Source organism: Megalopta genalis, chromosome 6 (assembly GCF_051020955.1).
Source record: "Megalopta genalis isolate 19385.01 chromosome 6, iyMegGena1_principal, whole genome shotgun sequence".
Classification (NCBI taxonomy): Eukaryota; Metazoa; Arthropoda; class Insecta; order Hymenoptera; family Halictidae; genus Megalopta; species Megalopta genalis.
In genome coordinates, this window is record NC_135018.1 from 17728044 (window position 1) to 17744248 (window position 16205).

The window sequence follows — 16205 nt, forward strand, 5'->3', positions numbered from 1 at the left end:
TCAGGTTGTGTTATATACATCGAAATGTACATAATCGTATTGTATACATCGAAGTAGAAATATAGATACATTTTCGAAATAATAATTTTCATTTCATAAAAATATGCAATATGATAGTTGCAAGAGTAACTTGCGCAATTGCAATTTGAAATACAAATCTTATCTATGTACGTCCACGTAAAAGACATTGAAGCATTTTATCCTTTAAATGCAATGTAATGTTATCGTTGTGTAATATGTTACATAATACCGTAAAATGTATGTAAATGTATGTAACGATTGTGGGTTACAAAAGAAGCTCTAACAATCGTTTTTCATAACTTACATAGTAAAGATCTGGTGATATTGAGAATAAGGTTTAACGGACAATTTATGTGTACGTGTCAACGAAGGGCCAGTATCTTAATATCACCGATTAGTGAAACCTATTTTATATTATAATTATAATTTGTATTTATTATATTATATTTTATATTATATTATATCATTTATTATTTTATTATATTATTATATTATATTATATTATATTTTATATTATATTATATATTATTTATTATTTTATTATATTATTATATTATATTATATATATTTTGTATTATATTATAATTTAAAATCCTGAACACTTTTCATAATACTTTACGTTCACGATATACAATTTACAGCGATTAGACATACAAATTATTTGAATTTGTGCATTTATGAAACGCTATTGAAATAGTATTTTTGCTGAAATTGTCACAGCTGTTCTTGCCAATTTACTTCTCCATATCGATATAGTACTCTGCATCTACACCGTAAGGTTATACTAACATTTTTTTTTTGGAAGTTGATATCATTAAATTTTGCAAAAGATTCTTACATGATTTCGACAAATTCTACTAAGCTTTAATATTTGTCAGATGTGGCAGCCAATATAGTTGCCACTTTGCCACTGCTCCTGCGTCGTGTCGTGTGTTTACGTGTGTGTGTGTCTGTGTGTGTGAGACGAGCACAGCTCAGGAATATTAACACACACATATACAAAACATTGAACGACACATCGTTGCTGTCGTTGTGGTGGCGCACGCGGCGTCCAATGCCCTGCCGGAGGCAGTCGTCGTGGTTTCTACCCGGCACACGTGCACCGCTCGCACTGGGTCATTGCTCTTCTCCGTTCGAAACCAATATCGTTGCGGCGCACGACACTTGTCCCGGGCATGACCACGACGGCACCGATTAAAATTTGACTGTTTTTGAACGGTTGCGTTTAAAAGGACGAAGTTACAATACTTATATCAACTTCAACTACATTGTTTACACTATCAGAACTTGTTCTTCTATTCATAGATAATGTTTATTTAGCTGAGAGCTAAAGTTAGAATATTAGGAAACCAGAAAAGATAAGGAAAAAAGAAATGTTATTATTATTAGTACATTTATCACGAAACGTTGTTGGAAGTTGTAAGAGAGAAGTTATTTTCATTCGAAAACCTTACATAACAATTATTAAAAAAAGTATTCAATATGTATTTAAAAATATAAATCTTTAAATAGAAATGTAAGTTAACGTTTAGGAGAACCCTAAAGATGAACCAGGTACGTAAACATTGATCCGAAAATAAATTGTTCTTCCGATATGAATATTCGACCACTGATAACGAATCTGTGATTAACGAAGCTTATCGTAACGTATCGTACCGTGTCGTGTCGTGTCGTGGCGTTACATACGCGTGTATAGTATGTATCATGTGACCGCTCGCGTCCCTATAGACCGGAGATATTTTCATCCTCGTCTGTCGGCGTTCTCCGTCGTGTTCACGACGCGAATTGCGGGGTCGGCCGAAACCACGACGGCTGCCTCCACGTGCTGCGAAAAGCACTTAGTCGCCCTAAATTGTAGGTCGGCCGTCGTAGGCGCTGTGGTGGGGGTAGCGCGTGTAGAGGGGCGAGGGCCGAGCACGGCGCTTCGGCTATGATCGATGATTTCCGTCGGCGTTCGGCACGGCCAGGCGGTAAACATTGCACAGTACGATTGGCCGTGTCCTGAGGCGGGTCCTTTGGTTTTCAAGTTTGAGTTTTTTGTCGGCGTTCAACTGTGAGAAGTGACAAACGTATGCGACATGCATTAACGGAGACTCGTGCACGCGTTTCTGTTCGTTTCGACAAATTTTTTCTGTTATCCTGTTGATTTGTGATCGATCATAGAACGATGAGAAGAAACGTGGTGTGTATCGACTGCGCGAGGGTGTAAGAAGAACGGCACAGGTGGGTGAATTTGACATTTCTTAGTTTCACATTTGTCTTCGTTCTAGTCCAAATCAGTTCTCTCGAAGTTGAACAGAGTTCAAATACAAGCTGCAGAACGGTGAATAACATTCTACAGAAATGATGTCCTCTTTCTCAATTTTCAATTAAAATATTTCACGTGTTAACGATATCAGACACAAAAGTCGAACAAAAAATGTTATTTCATTCATCTTAAAATCGATTGTTTATCGATAGATAAATAGTTGACGCGAAACACATTGAATTCTCAAAACACCGACTGCTATTTCTGGAAAATTCCAAGTGTTTCTTAAAACGTTATGCACCGAAAGAGCTGACTGGTTGACATTTCAAATGTTGACGCTCGTGAACCGGGTGCTGATCAAATATTAATTTCGACGATTTTCTTATTGAAACACTCGCTAACTTAAATTCTTAGCTGCAAATCTTATTTAAAATTAATGTGAAAAAGTACTGAGCAATGGCTGGCCTATAATGTGTGAAAAAAAGATTAAAAACAGCAAAAGAAATTCCGATAAATGGATCGGATGGCAGTTTTGTCAGCCGCGCGAGCTTAGGTTGTATTCGAAACGTCTGTTCCGCCATCGATTGTATTTTCATATTCTTCGAGTATGGCGAAGCAGAGAAAAAATTGAGGAAAGAAAGAACTGTGTGCGTAAGAAAGAAAGATCGCGATAGATTCTGTTAGAAGCGACGATATGTATCGTAGTCCGTGATGTAACTCAACGTCCTTACTGCGCTGCGAGTTGCACGAGGTCGGTGATCGCTATAAAAAAATGCGGCGAGTGCACGTGGAGGCAGCAGCGAGCGGTTTCTGCCGCCGCGACGCGTCGCGGCATTGCACCACCGCCGACCACGACGACCGCCTCACGAACTGAGACACGCGCGTGCAGGTTTAACCCAGCCTTAACCTATTCTGAACTGACGACCTCGTAGGAACGTGTGATCAACGTCAGACTTCTTCAATAAGCCTTCCGCCAAATCCAACGTTTTCCTATTCGAACTTTTTTCACCTTCCTCCGTTATATTAAAATATTAGCGAAAATGATCGTTGTTATAAAAAAATGTATTATCCCGAGTAAGTTGTCTCAGAACTATTAATTACGAGACGAGTATAATTTTAGAAGGATGTAAAAAATCGCACGATCTCGAAATGTCAGATGTAGAACCTTTTCTATACCTTTAGAAATATATCTGGTTACACGCGAATACAATATTTTCAGTTCAGACAATAAACAATTTTTGTTTTCGTCTGATTACGTATTACGTTGTATTTATTATTACCGAACCTTTTCTATATCCTTAGAAATATCTGGTTACACGCGAACACAATATTTTCAGTTCAGACAATGAACAATTTTTGTTTTCGTCCGATTACGTATTACGTTGATTTATTATTATCGAACCTTTTCTATACCCTTAGAAATATCTGGTTACACGCGAATACAATATTCTCAGTTAGACAATAAACAATTTTTGTTTTCGTCCGATTACGTATTACGTTGATTTATTATTATCGAACCTTTTCTATACCCTTAGAAATATCTGGTTACACGCGAATACAATATTCTCAGTTAGACAATAAACAATTTTTGTTTTCGTCCGATTACGTATTACGTTGATTTATTATTATCGCGAGTGAGTTCAACTTGTGGCGTAATAGGAATCCGAATATCGTCACGGAAAAGGGGAACAGTTGACTTCTTCTGTGCTTCCCTGTTCGTAATCTTCGACAGATTCTATCACAGCGAAGAATCTTTTATTTTCCTATTCCCCTTGGGGCAACCAAAAAAAAAAATGAAAAGGGTCGAGCATAGCAGGTTCGTGAGTCGATAATACACGGTTTATCATAGGCCCAGTAGAATCGGTGGTCGGGGGTCGGGGACCGGGGACGGAGAGAAGTTGCAGGATGCGCGCGCGCGCGCGTGCGTGCACGCACTGGGCGTCGCACGATTCGTGGGCGTTTTTTTGATCCTCGAAGGGCGAACGGTGGGGGATCGAGTAGGCTGTTTTACCCTAAGTATCAAGGCGTTTACATACAGTTGCGTGTACCACCTAGGACGAAGTTCCTAGTATCTTCGCTCTATCTACCTCATGTCGATCTACCTCATCTAGTCTTCCAATTTTTAATTAATGCCTTGTTATTGTTACAGTACAGGTAAAATTGCTTGCCAATGTCTAAAATTACTTCTCGCATAAAGTAACAAGGACCTTGTAATTATAGTATGTAAAACACAATGTTTTCTATAAAAATGTAAAACTATCGATTTTGTACATCGAACGTACAAAGAATGTTTTCCTACGCAAATTAAAAATTTCTTCGCCGTTCGCATTTATTCGTATGTCTATAATGACAGTCATTTGTATTTAATTAAGGAATTGTTTAACTTCCTTCCGCGCTAATTTTTCCAAACAACGGGCATTTAAAACATACGAAAAGTACGAATCAAATCAATTCGATGAATACTAATTTGTGCTATTTCTTTTCAGATTTGTAACTCGATAACGAAGAATGGTTGGTTATTATCAAGTCGAGCCATTTTCAAGTACAAGAACGATGTCAATTATCAACGAAACGGTAAACTTGGAGCCTGTGAATCCAGTGAAGAGTTTAGTTTGTAGTCCGGACTTGACCGTGTACGCGACCCCGACTTGCGGGACCGACACTCTGTCGGTAAATATCGAGGAGAAACCGTACCAGTGTCTCCTCTGTCAGAAAACCTTCGAGCAGAAGAACTTGTATCAGAGCCACCTACGCTCGCATGGTAAGGAAGGCGAGGACCCGTACCGATGCAACATTTGCGGGAAAACTTTCGCGGTGCCCGCGCGGCTAACCAGACATTATCGGACGCATACGGGCGAGAAGCCGTATCAGTGTGAATATTGTAGTAAATCGTTTTCGGTGAAGGAGAACTTGAGCGTGCATCGTCGTATTCACACGAAGGAACGACCGTACAAGTGCGACGTGTGCGAGCGCGCGTTCGAACACAGTGGGAAATTGCACCGGCACATGCGAATTCATACCGGTGAACGGCCGCACAAGTGTACAGTGTGCTCGAAAACGTTTATCCAGAGTGGACAATTGGTCATTCATATGCGCACTCACACCGGCGAGAAACCGTACGTATGCAAGGCTTGCGGCAAAGGGTTCACATGCTCGAAACAGTTGAAAGTTCATACCCGCACGCATACCGGGGAGAAACCGTACACCTGCGACATCTGTGGCAAATCTTTTGGTTACAATCACGTATTAAAGTTACATCAGGTAATTTATTAACATGTGGTAAATTTGCAGCGTCTTTTCTTCAAAAAATGATTGAGGACTGTACGAGTTACAAGATCATTCTATAATCGTTTCAGGTTGCACACTACGGCGAGAAGGTCTACAAATGCACGCTTTGTCACGAAACCTTCGGTTCGAAGAAGACGATGGAGATGCACATAAAGACGCACTCAGACTCGTCTGTCAGTGGTTCTCCTCGGGACTCGCCGATCGAACCAGAGGTAGAAATCTCACAGGGGTACAGCGTAGGCACTGCCAGCGACAAGGAGAACCAAAAGACTGACGAGCCAAGCGACGAAGCTACCGCCGCGTATAACGCACCGCGGGATTTCACCTACTACATGTATTCCAGAGAGCAATATTCTCAGCAACCACTCACGGCGCCGAGCGAAGAGAAAGCTTTCCAGACGACGCCCGTCGTCCCCATCGAGCAGTGTCACACGTTCATGTACCAAGAAGTCTCTCCGACGTACAATACCTTCGGGATTCCGAGCAACGATTTCGTCAGCGATTGTTCTTCTCTACTAAATCTGCCTGGAAATGACGCTCGCAGGCGGGTAGAAGCTGCCCTCGAAGCGGTCGAAGAGGAAAGACAGAGGGAGTACGGAATTAGGGTTGAACGGGAACCGATGCTGACACCGCCGAGCAGTAATCCTGTCAGCCCGGTACCGTCGCCGGATCCTCTCGACTTGGCTATTCCTGTGCGAGAGACGTTAATTCTTCCGCCGAGGAAGAGGTGTAAAATGATTCTAGAATCGATGGAGAGCGAGAGGATCGGATTCATTGCCTCCCAGAGACAGAACTCTGTTATTCAGTTCGCCAAGGCTTCATAGTGGAAGATTTCGAACTCGTTTACGGTGAACTGGTGATAAGTTCGCGTACGGTAAGACGAAACTCCCCTCGACCGCGCAGGCGGTCATCATCTTTCCATAGGCACCTCACCCAGACTCGACCTTTGTCATCATTGTCCATAGCTTCCCGAGCTGCCCGACACAATGTCGAAGCATAGGCGATTGATGCTCGCTGGACATCCAGATGCACTATATTTCGTCTTGCCTTCGTAAAGAGACGTGTAGCTAGGTCGAGAAGAATTCAGATATTCTCACAATCACGGACGAGGTTGTTTCGCCGAGTTTCCCGAGCTTGAGTTGAACTTCTTGCAAGAATCATGCTGATCAATGAAAATCTACTAAACAAAGACTGAACCGAAAGAAAAGTAATAATATTTTCCGATTTTGCAAGGGCAGGATCCCTTCTAAAATATCATTGCAGGATTAAAAAACAACTCTTCGATGTTCTTTGCTTGAGCCGAGATACTTTGTCGGTAGATATTTGATTTCTTTCGCTCGATTGGTTTTAATTTATTGGCAATTCATTGTTACAAATTTGGTTTTCCTGACAAATTCGTATCGATAGAACGATGCGCAATAAAGCATAATTTAAGAACATGCAAGTGAAACAGATTGAACGTCGCCGCGCACATTAAGCTCACCAGCTAATTTAACATTACTTAGCGATGCGAAGCAGCAAACCAATTGCAAAATTCCTCGATTTTTTGGATAGTAACCGAGAAATGATTTCTCAATGTCTCGGGAACTAGCGGTAACTTTAAGATAAGCAAAAGTCGAAAGACGAACAAGTTCAAGGATCGCGTAATCTTTTTGCTAACGAAAGTGTCGAATGTCCTTGGATTTTAGTCGCGGAAGAAAGACACTAGAAACATTCGCTTTGCTTTGCTTTCTTCGATATTTAGCTGGCGTGCTCTGCGTCATATTTTTTCTTGTATCTCACGTAATGTGTACGTGTTCCCGGATATTTGTGTGTGTGAATGCGTACTTGCGTGTATATATATATATATATATATATATACATATATATGTTAAGTTGCAGCGGACTAGCGTAAAAGTAATGAACAACGTGAAGGCCTTGGAACGAACATGTATAGTCGAAACTAGTTCTCGTTCGATGAAATACGAGAAATCTTTTCCTTTTTCTCTGGTTTTTTAAGACGGTACTTTATTGTAGTAAAGCATATAAAGTACACGATTCGTTTTAAAACATCGCTAAAATGTTCAAGAAATAGCTCAAAGCAGAGTAACCGCGCCCATAAATAAACCATGGTCTTTTGTTCATTTTCTTATATGTTATAGAGGAGATTTTTAAAAAACTGATACGGCCATAGGTGTTGATTAGTTCGAAGGCTACGTAACTTGTACCGAAAACAACAAGTTGTTTTAATTGTTAAAATTTGAACGTAGTACGTGTTTTGTGTATCGTGAAATTTTCCATAATTTGATCGTGATCAAGTAATCGAATGTTCGTGTAATAAATATTCCAATCTTGCCAAAAAAACTACAAAAGAGACTGATACCAGTCTGACAAACACATTTGTTCGAGCGTGACAAGCTTCCCAATGATACATTGTTTAATATTATCGTGTGTAGGTCCTATAATAGATCGAAGTGATATTAAAACACGTAATTGCTCAATTTCGTCGTTGTTAGACACATATTGTTTTCGGTAGATACTTTTCAATTGGTTCAAGACGATTTTCCACAAATTATTTTTCTCCCTGGAGTTTTACTTTCGTTCGTTTCGAACATCTAATATGGCGAAATTCGAATTTATTCACGTCATAGAAACTGTCGATGTACGGGTGAACGATTGGCAATCAACGTCTCTGTTCGAACAATAATACAGTTTGTTAACCGATGCTTTGCAAGGAAAGCCTTAATACTGATCGCAAGGAAGGTCTAGCAAACGATCGAACTTTGTCCGCTTTATGAAACTTTCGATATCTATAGATTTCTATAGAAAGGATGAATAACGACGACTGCATCAGTAACACAATAAGTTGTTTGAAGTACAAACGCATTGAGTCGATACAGACGAATCCGTCGCTCAATGAGCTTGGAAAGGTAAAAAGAATTGAAAAATATGTATATTGTAAGTATAAGTGCTGATTCGCGGAGTAGTGCTCGCGAGTCTAGCAGAATACTGTTTTAATGAAAACAAAGGGGAAAAAAAAAGAAACAGATCTTACTGGGATAAATGACCGAATATACAGTTTCCCACCGTAAAAACGAAATCAACGGGGAAGAAAGTACCAAACAATTGATATCTCTGTGATAAGAACTCCATAATGCCAGAGTATTGAGGGGAGCTATGCCCACTGCCAGTACAAGCGTGCTAATCGTATCAGAGCATGCGTGCAACTTTCATATTAAATATTCAATCGTATTATCACGATTAATAATTCGTAGCCATATGTGCCCGCATTTGGCTTCGCACCGATACGACGGAAAGAATGTTTTATAAATTGAAGACTAATTTTCAAGGTGGAACGTTCAGCAAAGTGCATCTGGTCGAAATCGATCGTGACGTGTTCGAAATATGTATATCTGGTCTTTTAGGTTCTCAAATTTTTTGAGACCATAGTATTATTTAAATGTTTTGCATTCGAGTTACTTTTGTCGGATTTTACATATATAATAATAATAATACGGATATACATATTATATAATATAATATATATATATATATATAATATATTATTATAGTATATATTATATATTATTATATATATATTATATACATATTATATATATATATATATATATATATATATATATATATATATATATATATATATTATATAATAATATTACGGATATACATATTATACAACAGAGACGTGTACACGATTAAACTCGATTTTCAAAGAAATATTGAAATACTTGTAAATTTGGGCATTTAACGTTATTTCTGTGAGAACTGATAATATTCGTCACTGACTGTAAAAGCGTCGATACAATAATGTACATGTTTCTGTCGTATCCCGGGCATCTCGCAGTTTATTCATCGAATCGATAAACTGTTCCAGTTAATGCACTTTGCGATCGAATCATCCGCTTATTTTTGATCTGCAGTTTATAGAACAGCTTGCATATACATTGAGCCATGTTCATATTTTAATATGTAATGTAATATTTATATAGGAGCGTATGTATATTATGTTTCTTTTGTTTCTTTTTACGAATACAGACTTCGACGCGTGGCCTATTATTCCCCTATTCGTCGAATCGAACGGCTGAAAAAAAAAAGAAAAGAAAAATGTTCGATACGATTTTTCGTTCATCACCCGGGAGATGCAATTCTTGTTGATCCCGTGGATCGTGCGTGACTTAAAATTTATGTGCAATCTTAAATTTAAGCATATCTCCGAACGCTTTCGAAAAGAAACAAAAAGTCAAGTTACCTTTGATGAATGAAATACTCGGGTTTTTTAATTAGACATTTTAACGATCGTTGTTGGCGGAATTCGAAGACCAGCAGCAGCATGCTTGGCTTGTTGGTGTTCAAATACTTTTCTGTTCGCGTAGATCCCATGAGAGAACATATAAGTAGGCCACGTTGCGTTGTAGCTTGTCAAAATAAAAGGAATGCGAATTGTTAAGTATTATGATAATGACGAGAAATAGGTTGAAACGCGTTGAGAGAGGTGTCTAGTGTAATATTGTAGTTATTATTCGTTATTACTTATTATTTTTTAAATACACAACACAAGCACATTACACACAAATGCATGCCGGATGGGGTATTTTTTGTCTCATCGTCGCGGGCGTGTGGAACTGATTACACACGAAAGAAAATGCGTTTTTGTAGAAATTTGACGCAACAAAAGAAGAATACAATCTTGTAAGAGTGCGATAAGGACCACTGAAAATATTTATTAATACATATATATATAATAATATTATATATTAATATAAAATATATATATAAAATTTATATATAAAATATATTATTATATATATTATTATATATATTAATATTATAATATATTAATATATTTATTAATATTTTGCTTATCGATCGTACATTTGGTTTCGATAGAAAATGTTAGAAAACACCGAGAATAACAGAAGAAAAGAGATCGCCTAGCCCTCGAAAGTCATCCGTTGCGGTAAATTGAGATTGCAATCGTTTTTTCCTACGTTCAAAGCTAATTACAAGTCGTGCGTTTCTTGTTCGCGTCATTGACAGAAATTTCTATAAAACCGACGCATCACTATAGGCACTAATGATTGTATTTCTTCGTTTTATTCCGCCAAAGTGCGCGTGAATCATTTTGATAGTCAGCTTCCGTTAGGAAATATATTTATTTATTTAATATATATCTATGTCTATATATTATATGCAGATGTATTTTTGCCGAAGCCCGAAACAAACAGTCGTGTATTCGCTGCATTAAAATATATTCTATCGTAAACAGTGTTTCCGAATCTTCGCTTGACTTTTCATTCAATATAGAATCATTTGTTCTAACGAAAAATTTCCATCGTTCAAAAATTACCGCCGGAGCCATTCGAATGGAGATTACGCGAAGATGGCGGGATAAGATAGTTGTCCTCTGCCACGCTGCTTGGCCCTCTGGTTGTCGCTGTTGCGTACTAAATTATCCCACTAGGTAACTAGACGAAATCACCGAATATAAAATATTCAGTTAAAGGTACGTTTTCATTACGGGGAAGCCAATCCGCAGCCAATCGTTGCACACCGAAGAGAGACTTTACGATAATCAAGTTTGATTTGCTCTTACGTGGCGACAGGGTTTTCAAACGAGTTCATACCGATGAACCGACATGTACATATAATTTATCCCGGTTTTGCGAACCTATCTGGTACGATGTAAAACGTTCGTGTTCAATGGAGTACGGTAGTCCGACCGATTGTTAGAAGCGTCATTGGGAACGTTTCGATTGAAATACTTATATTTATATGTCAATAAAATTAGCAGAACGCGCAACACGCCTGAGAAATATCTAGCTAAAGGAAAAAGAACGTTTATTAAGTGAGTAGTTGTACGTTTCTTTTGGATAAGGGAAGACCCGCGCGTTTCCTGAGTAACCATAAATCCGACTATTATTCGAACCTTTCTGAATAAATATTTATCGCATGTAATTGACCGAATCGCTTCTTATCGTTCAAATAATTCGCGTAACCAATAACTGTTTGTTTTATACAGTAAGATTTTCTCTATATAATTCAAAGTACTTGTCACTATTTATTTGAATTGATAGTTTATTAATTGATAAAACAAAGCTTGAACCATTTATTCGGTGGATATGTAACTCGGATACAAAATTTATTGTGTAAACCGTGTAGCACGCACTAAAAGTTTTAACCGTAGCTCGTAAGTGTGAGCAATTTAGAATACAAGCTGAAAACATTGTAACAGTTTCAAGGTTTTAAAGAATTGTGCGTATACCAATATTAAATTTTCGTTATCATTAAATTAAACATTTTTTTATACTTTTTTAAAATCCAGTATGCGTGCAAGTGAGCTACTTTATTTCATAACATTAACATTAATTATTTTTTAGAAATGAGGAGGAAAAGCGAAAGGAACAAAGCAAAAGGGACTCCGGAAAAGGAAGTGGGGAAACCAACTAGAAAATCAACGCGTAGACGAGTGAAAAAAACACATTCTATGTCACCGGAGCCAGAAACTGTGGAGGAGACAGGGAAAAGCATCGCTAGCAAAGAGACAGACAAGAAATTAATTGCATTCACACTCCAAAGAAAACAGTTGGAAGATATGGTAGAAGACTGTAACGAAACAGTAACATCCACGGAAACCGATATCAAGATAAAATCTGAAGAACATGAAGAAGACAACGATGGTGGATCGGTTTGGAAAGTAGCAAGAGCAGACGCATCGCCTGGCGAAATACAGAAGCTGAAGTTATGCAGACAACATAACATGACAGAATCATCATCCGATAGTTCTTTGAGTAGGAAAAAATCGAACAAGTGGCAAGAAAGTGGTGAGGGAGTTGCGGAGGAGGCTGACTCGGCAGAAGAGCAACTGGTTTCTTGTACAAGAATGCTCAGTAGCACTGAACAGCCGAACGATCCCTCCTCTTCATACCCAGGTCAGGACTCCAACGAAGAGGTAAGTGATAGCAAGGAGATCCTGCCTGAAACCACTTCAGCCAACTTGTCTGACGATAAACCAAACATAGATCAGCAAGGTGAATCAAAAGAGGCAAATATCCCGATCGAAAACGCTGATAACGAACCGATTAAGTCGGATAGCACACCTGTTGTGTCGGCTCCTAGATCAAACGGCGATCGCTCATCCGAGGAGACGAACGATGCACCAAAGGAAGAAAAGTCCGTGGAAGATACCAGCGATAAGTCAGCAGAACCGTTCAACAAAGAAATAACCGTCGAAAACGTTCAGAAAGATACGAGCACCGATGAGGAAGAAGACGAGAAAGAAAAACCTCGCGAAGTAGTAAATTCTACGTCTGAATCGAACGATGAAGTTCAAAGTACGAGAAGTAACAGAACGAGCAGCAGAATATCCTGCGCCAGTCGTAGAAAGCATCGAACTAAATATCGAGACTCGTCCAATTCCGATACACCAGACTCAGAGGATGAACTTCCCATTAAAAGGGACATTGAAATTGATTCTTATATGCAAGAAGAGAAATTAGCTGCAGATGACTCGCATAAACCGAAAGATCGATCGGTATCACCAAAACCGAGGAATAATACTTTGCTAAACAATGTGGAAGCAGAAGCTGAAAATGTTGAGGAGAACAATCAGAAATCAGATAGTCTAAACGAGAAATCAGAGTATTCTGTGTCGGCAGTGGTCCAATTAGCCACTTCTAAGCCTGTGAAAGTAAATTTGAAGAGATCATTGTAAGCACAAGTTGAACAACTATTTCATAATATTATAATAATGCATTATAGTAATGCATTCGTTCTCTAATTTTCGAAAATAAATTTTAGCTCTGCAAGAATATTGATGGAGAAGAATGATGTGAAAAAAGAAGATACCGATGCGAGTGTAAACAACGAAACAGTTGTATCAAATAAGGTCCGTCAATTTAATGTGTATCAAGTAACTTTAATCAACCTAGAAAATTACAGTTATACAGATGTATTTGGTAAACTAATTCCATATTGTTGCTTAACAGGAGAATCTTGATAATGCCGAGGTAGAATCAAAATGCGTTCCGAGAAAACGACGATGGGGCACTGCATTGTCTACAGATACCACGCCTTCGTTTTCAATATCTACTGATTCGCTGAAGGTAATATTCTTGTTCGTTACTTATACAAATGCGTTTCTCTGGTTAATATAATTTATCTTCTAGAATATTTTACATATGTATTTTATAGGCGTTGGTGCCAGGGGCAAGGCCGCTGTCAATAAACGAAGTTCGTTTGTCCAAAGACGACGACGAAGACAGAGATCGTTTCCGGGCCAATGAAAAGTGGTACAATACTAACGAAGGGGCGAACGATAACAAGTCAGACAGTGAAAGTGTCACGCAAAAGAACGGTACCGCGAAAAAGGGAGATGGGAAGGTCGACAATCATATAGGTATTTAAAATAATAAAATGCTAATAATAAAATATGTTGCTCGTGTGTGTTTATCGTCTGAACTTGTACTTTATTAGCAGTGCGCCGAAAAATATCAATCGTAAAGGAAACGCCGCACATAAAATCACCCAGTCCACCGGCCACGAAGCCCACTAATATACTGTTGATCAAAAATTTGGTTCGTCCTTTCACTCTGAATCAAATCAAGGAACTTCTTTCGCGTACCGGCACGATCGTTGAAAATGGTTTTTGGATGGACAGAATTAAATCCAAATGTTTTGTAGAGGTGTGTATGTCTTTAAGTCGTTGCGACATTGATACAGAGCAACCAAGAACTAATCGATGTTGTGAAATTATCCAGTATGCAAACGAAGATCAGGCGTTCGAGACACGGCAAGCTTTACACGGTGTATCTTGGCCAGTTTCGAACCCGAAGAGGCTTCACGTTGAGTATGCAACCAAAGATGACATGGAATTGGCGCGGGAATTGTCCAAAGATCAATCTATTCCAAGGAAAACTGAGACACTTGTACCGGATTCGTGGCAACAAGATTGGAATCGAGAGGAAAAAGCTAACACAAAGGTAAGTAAACTCGAGAGGCAAAAGTTCCTACTGTTTGGAGTCCAACGGTGTTAGTTGTACATTGTTTGAACGAGTCTTACACTAAACAGGTGATGGTAGTCCGAGAATGGGATCTAGGCAAAGAAGATGGGCAGCACATGAAAGAGAAGGAGCGCGAAAAGAAGGATCATGATAAAAAGAGGAGACAAAGGAGTCGGAGTCCCGCGGTGGAAGCGCATCTTCCAGCTCCGGCACGTAAATTCAAAAAGAAAGAAGATGAACCGCCGCCAGCTAAGCTTTTAGACGATCTCTTTAGGAAGACGAAAGCTACTCCTTGCATATACTGGTTACCACTTACAAACGAGCAGGTGCGTTAGAGCGTTGAACAGTCATATAATTTTATTGCCTGACTAATTAAAAATTACGTTATTACAGATCGTCGTGAAAGAGGAAATGAGAAGGCAACACATGGCAGAACACGCACGTAGATTAGAAGAGATGAGACGCGCGGAAAGAAATAACAGGGACGGCCGCCGTCGTCGCAGCCCAAGAAAATAGTTCTTTGATCGTCCAATTTCGATAAACGTACCTTTCCTTCTCTAATGCAAACACTCCGATTTTCATCAGTTCCCCGTTTTTTTAAAACGATCTCTAATCGTGGAAAGCAAGAGATCATTTCTCTTTCTTTTCATAGACTATGAACACTGGTATCCTTATTGGTTATTGGTTGCATCAATTAGCGTTTTTAATATGTTGCGTTGGCGATTGTTAAATCTTTTTCTTTATTTTTTTTTTTTTGTTCAAGAAATTTGATAGAGTCTGGTTTATGCTGTCAAATATCCTTTATTTCTTTTTTATTTCAAGCCCTTAGACATTCTATTCTCTCTTTTTTCTTATCTTATAATTCTACTAGTTTCGTTGTATGAAAAACCATACAGAATCCACTGCATGATCCAGACGTGTTCCGCTTCCGGATTCCAGCTTTCCTGAATTTCAGCATTAAACTGTACTTCTTACAGGTCAACATTAACTATTCAACAGAGTGGCGTAATTATAGAATGAACACACGATAGTGTTTACATCGTCTAGGAGACACGCATCATAGCGCGGAGACCCTGGGAATCGAAGAATAAGTGAAAGCACACGAAACGAAACTGTCCGTAGAGAAATACTACGAAGCGAATATACAATATTCGTGGTCATTGAAAATACTGTCTCAAAAAAGAAAAAGGTATTAAATAAAACAGAAAAAAACATCGAAGATAGGCTGGTTGTTGGAACCAACGACGAAAGCCGTCCGAGATGACGAGAATGTGGTTTATCGTTTGACACGAAGAAATCAACCTAAGTAACCACAAGAGAATTTTGTTCTCTAATCCTGGATTATTCGTTTCTGTCATCTGCTTGTAGCGTAGCCCGACTTCCTTGAGTTTGACATGTACTGCCGAATTTGGCAGTAAAATGTAAAGTTCTGATGTTTCTCGGTGAAATCGCACAACCGAAAACACGTTTGTACATAAAGTATAATTCGATATTCCATAATGTGACATGTAAAATTATCAATAAATGTAAAACACTTTAGGATATATGCAAAACTATATATTTGCCGCTTACTTTTTACGATATCACGTTTGGAAAATTTGTTACTTCATCCTTGAATATGACGAAAAAAATATATATACATGCTTTAT

At 38.6% G+C, this 16205-nt stretch overlaps 2 protein-coding genes across 5 annotated transcripts; both read left to right on the forward strand.

The window, feature by feature from the left end:
• The first annotated feature begins 1969 nt into the window (after positions 1 to 1969).
• On the forward strand, positions 1970 to 8037 carry Kr-h1 (kruppel homolog 1). 2 transcript variants are annotated; one of them, XM_033483793.2, is made up of 3 exons: positions 1970 to 2244; positions 4756 to 5530; positions 5626 to 8037. In XM_033483793.2, the coding sequence occupies exons 2-3, from the start codon at positions 4778 to 4780 to the stop codon at positions 6379 to 6381; spliced, it is 1509 nt and encodes a 502-aa protein (XP_033339684.1). In that variant the 5' UTR covers positions 1970 to 2244; positions 4756 to 4777; the 3' UTR covers positions 6382 to 8037. The 2 variants fall into 2 exon arrangements, with proteins under 2 accessions (XP_033339684.1, XP_033339685.1); XM_033483794.2 differs by lacking the exon at positions 1970 to 2244 and adding an exon at positions 4318 to 4423.
• Positions 8038 to 11176: 3139 nt separating this feature from the next.
• Acn (apoptotic chromatin condensation inducer acinus) lies at positions 11177 to 16112 on the forward strand. Of its 3 annotated transcripts, XM_033483890.2 has the most exons (10): positions 11179 to 11402; positions 11935 to 13264; positions 13355 to 13442; positions 13543 to 13659; positions 13748 to 13952; positions 14030 to 14238; positions 14314 to 14535; positions 14625 to 14882; positions 14950 to 15099; positions 15534 to 16112. In XM_033483890.2, the coding sequence occupies exons 2-9, from the start codon at positions 11937 to 11939 to the stop codon at positions 15070 to 15072; spliced, it is 2550 nt and encodes an 849-aa protein (XP_033339781.2). In that variant the 5' UTR covers positions 11179 to 11402; positions 11935 to 11936; the 3' UTR covers positions 15073 to 15099; positions 15534 to 16112. The 3 variants fall into 3 exon arrangements, with proteins under 3 accessions (XP_033339782.2, XP_033339781.2, XP_033339780.2); XM_033483891.2 differs by having other exon boundaries at positions 11177 to 11402; positions 14033 to 14238; positions 14950 to 16112; XM_033483889.2 differs by having other exon boundaries at positions 14950 to 16112.
• Positions 16113 to 16205: the final 93 nt, after the last annotated feature.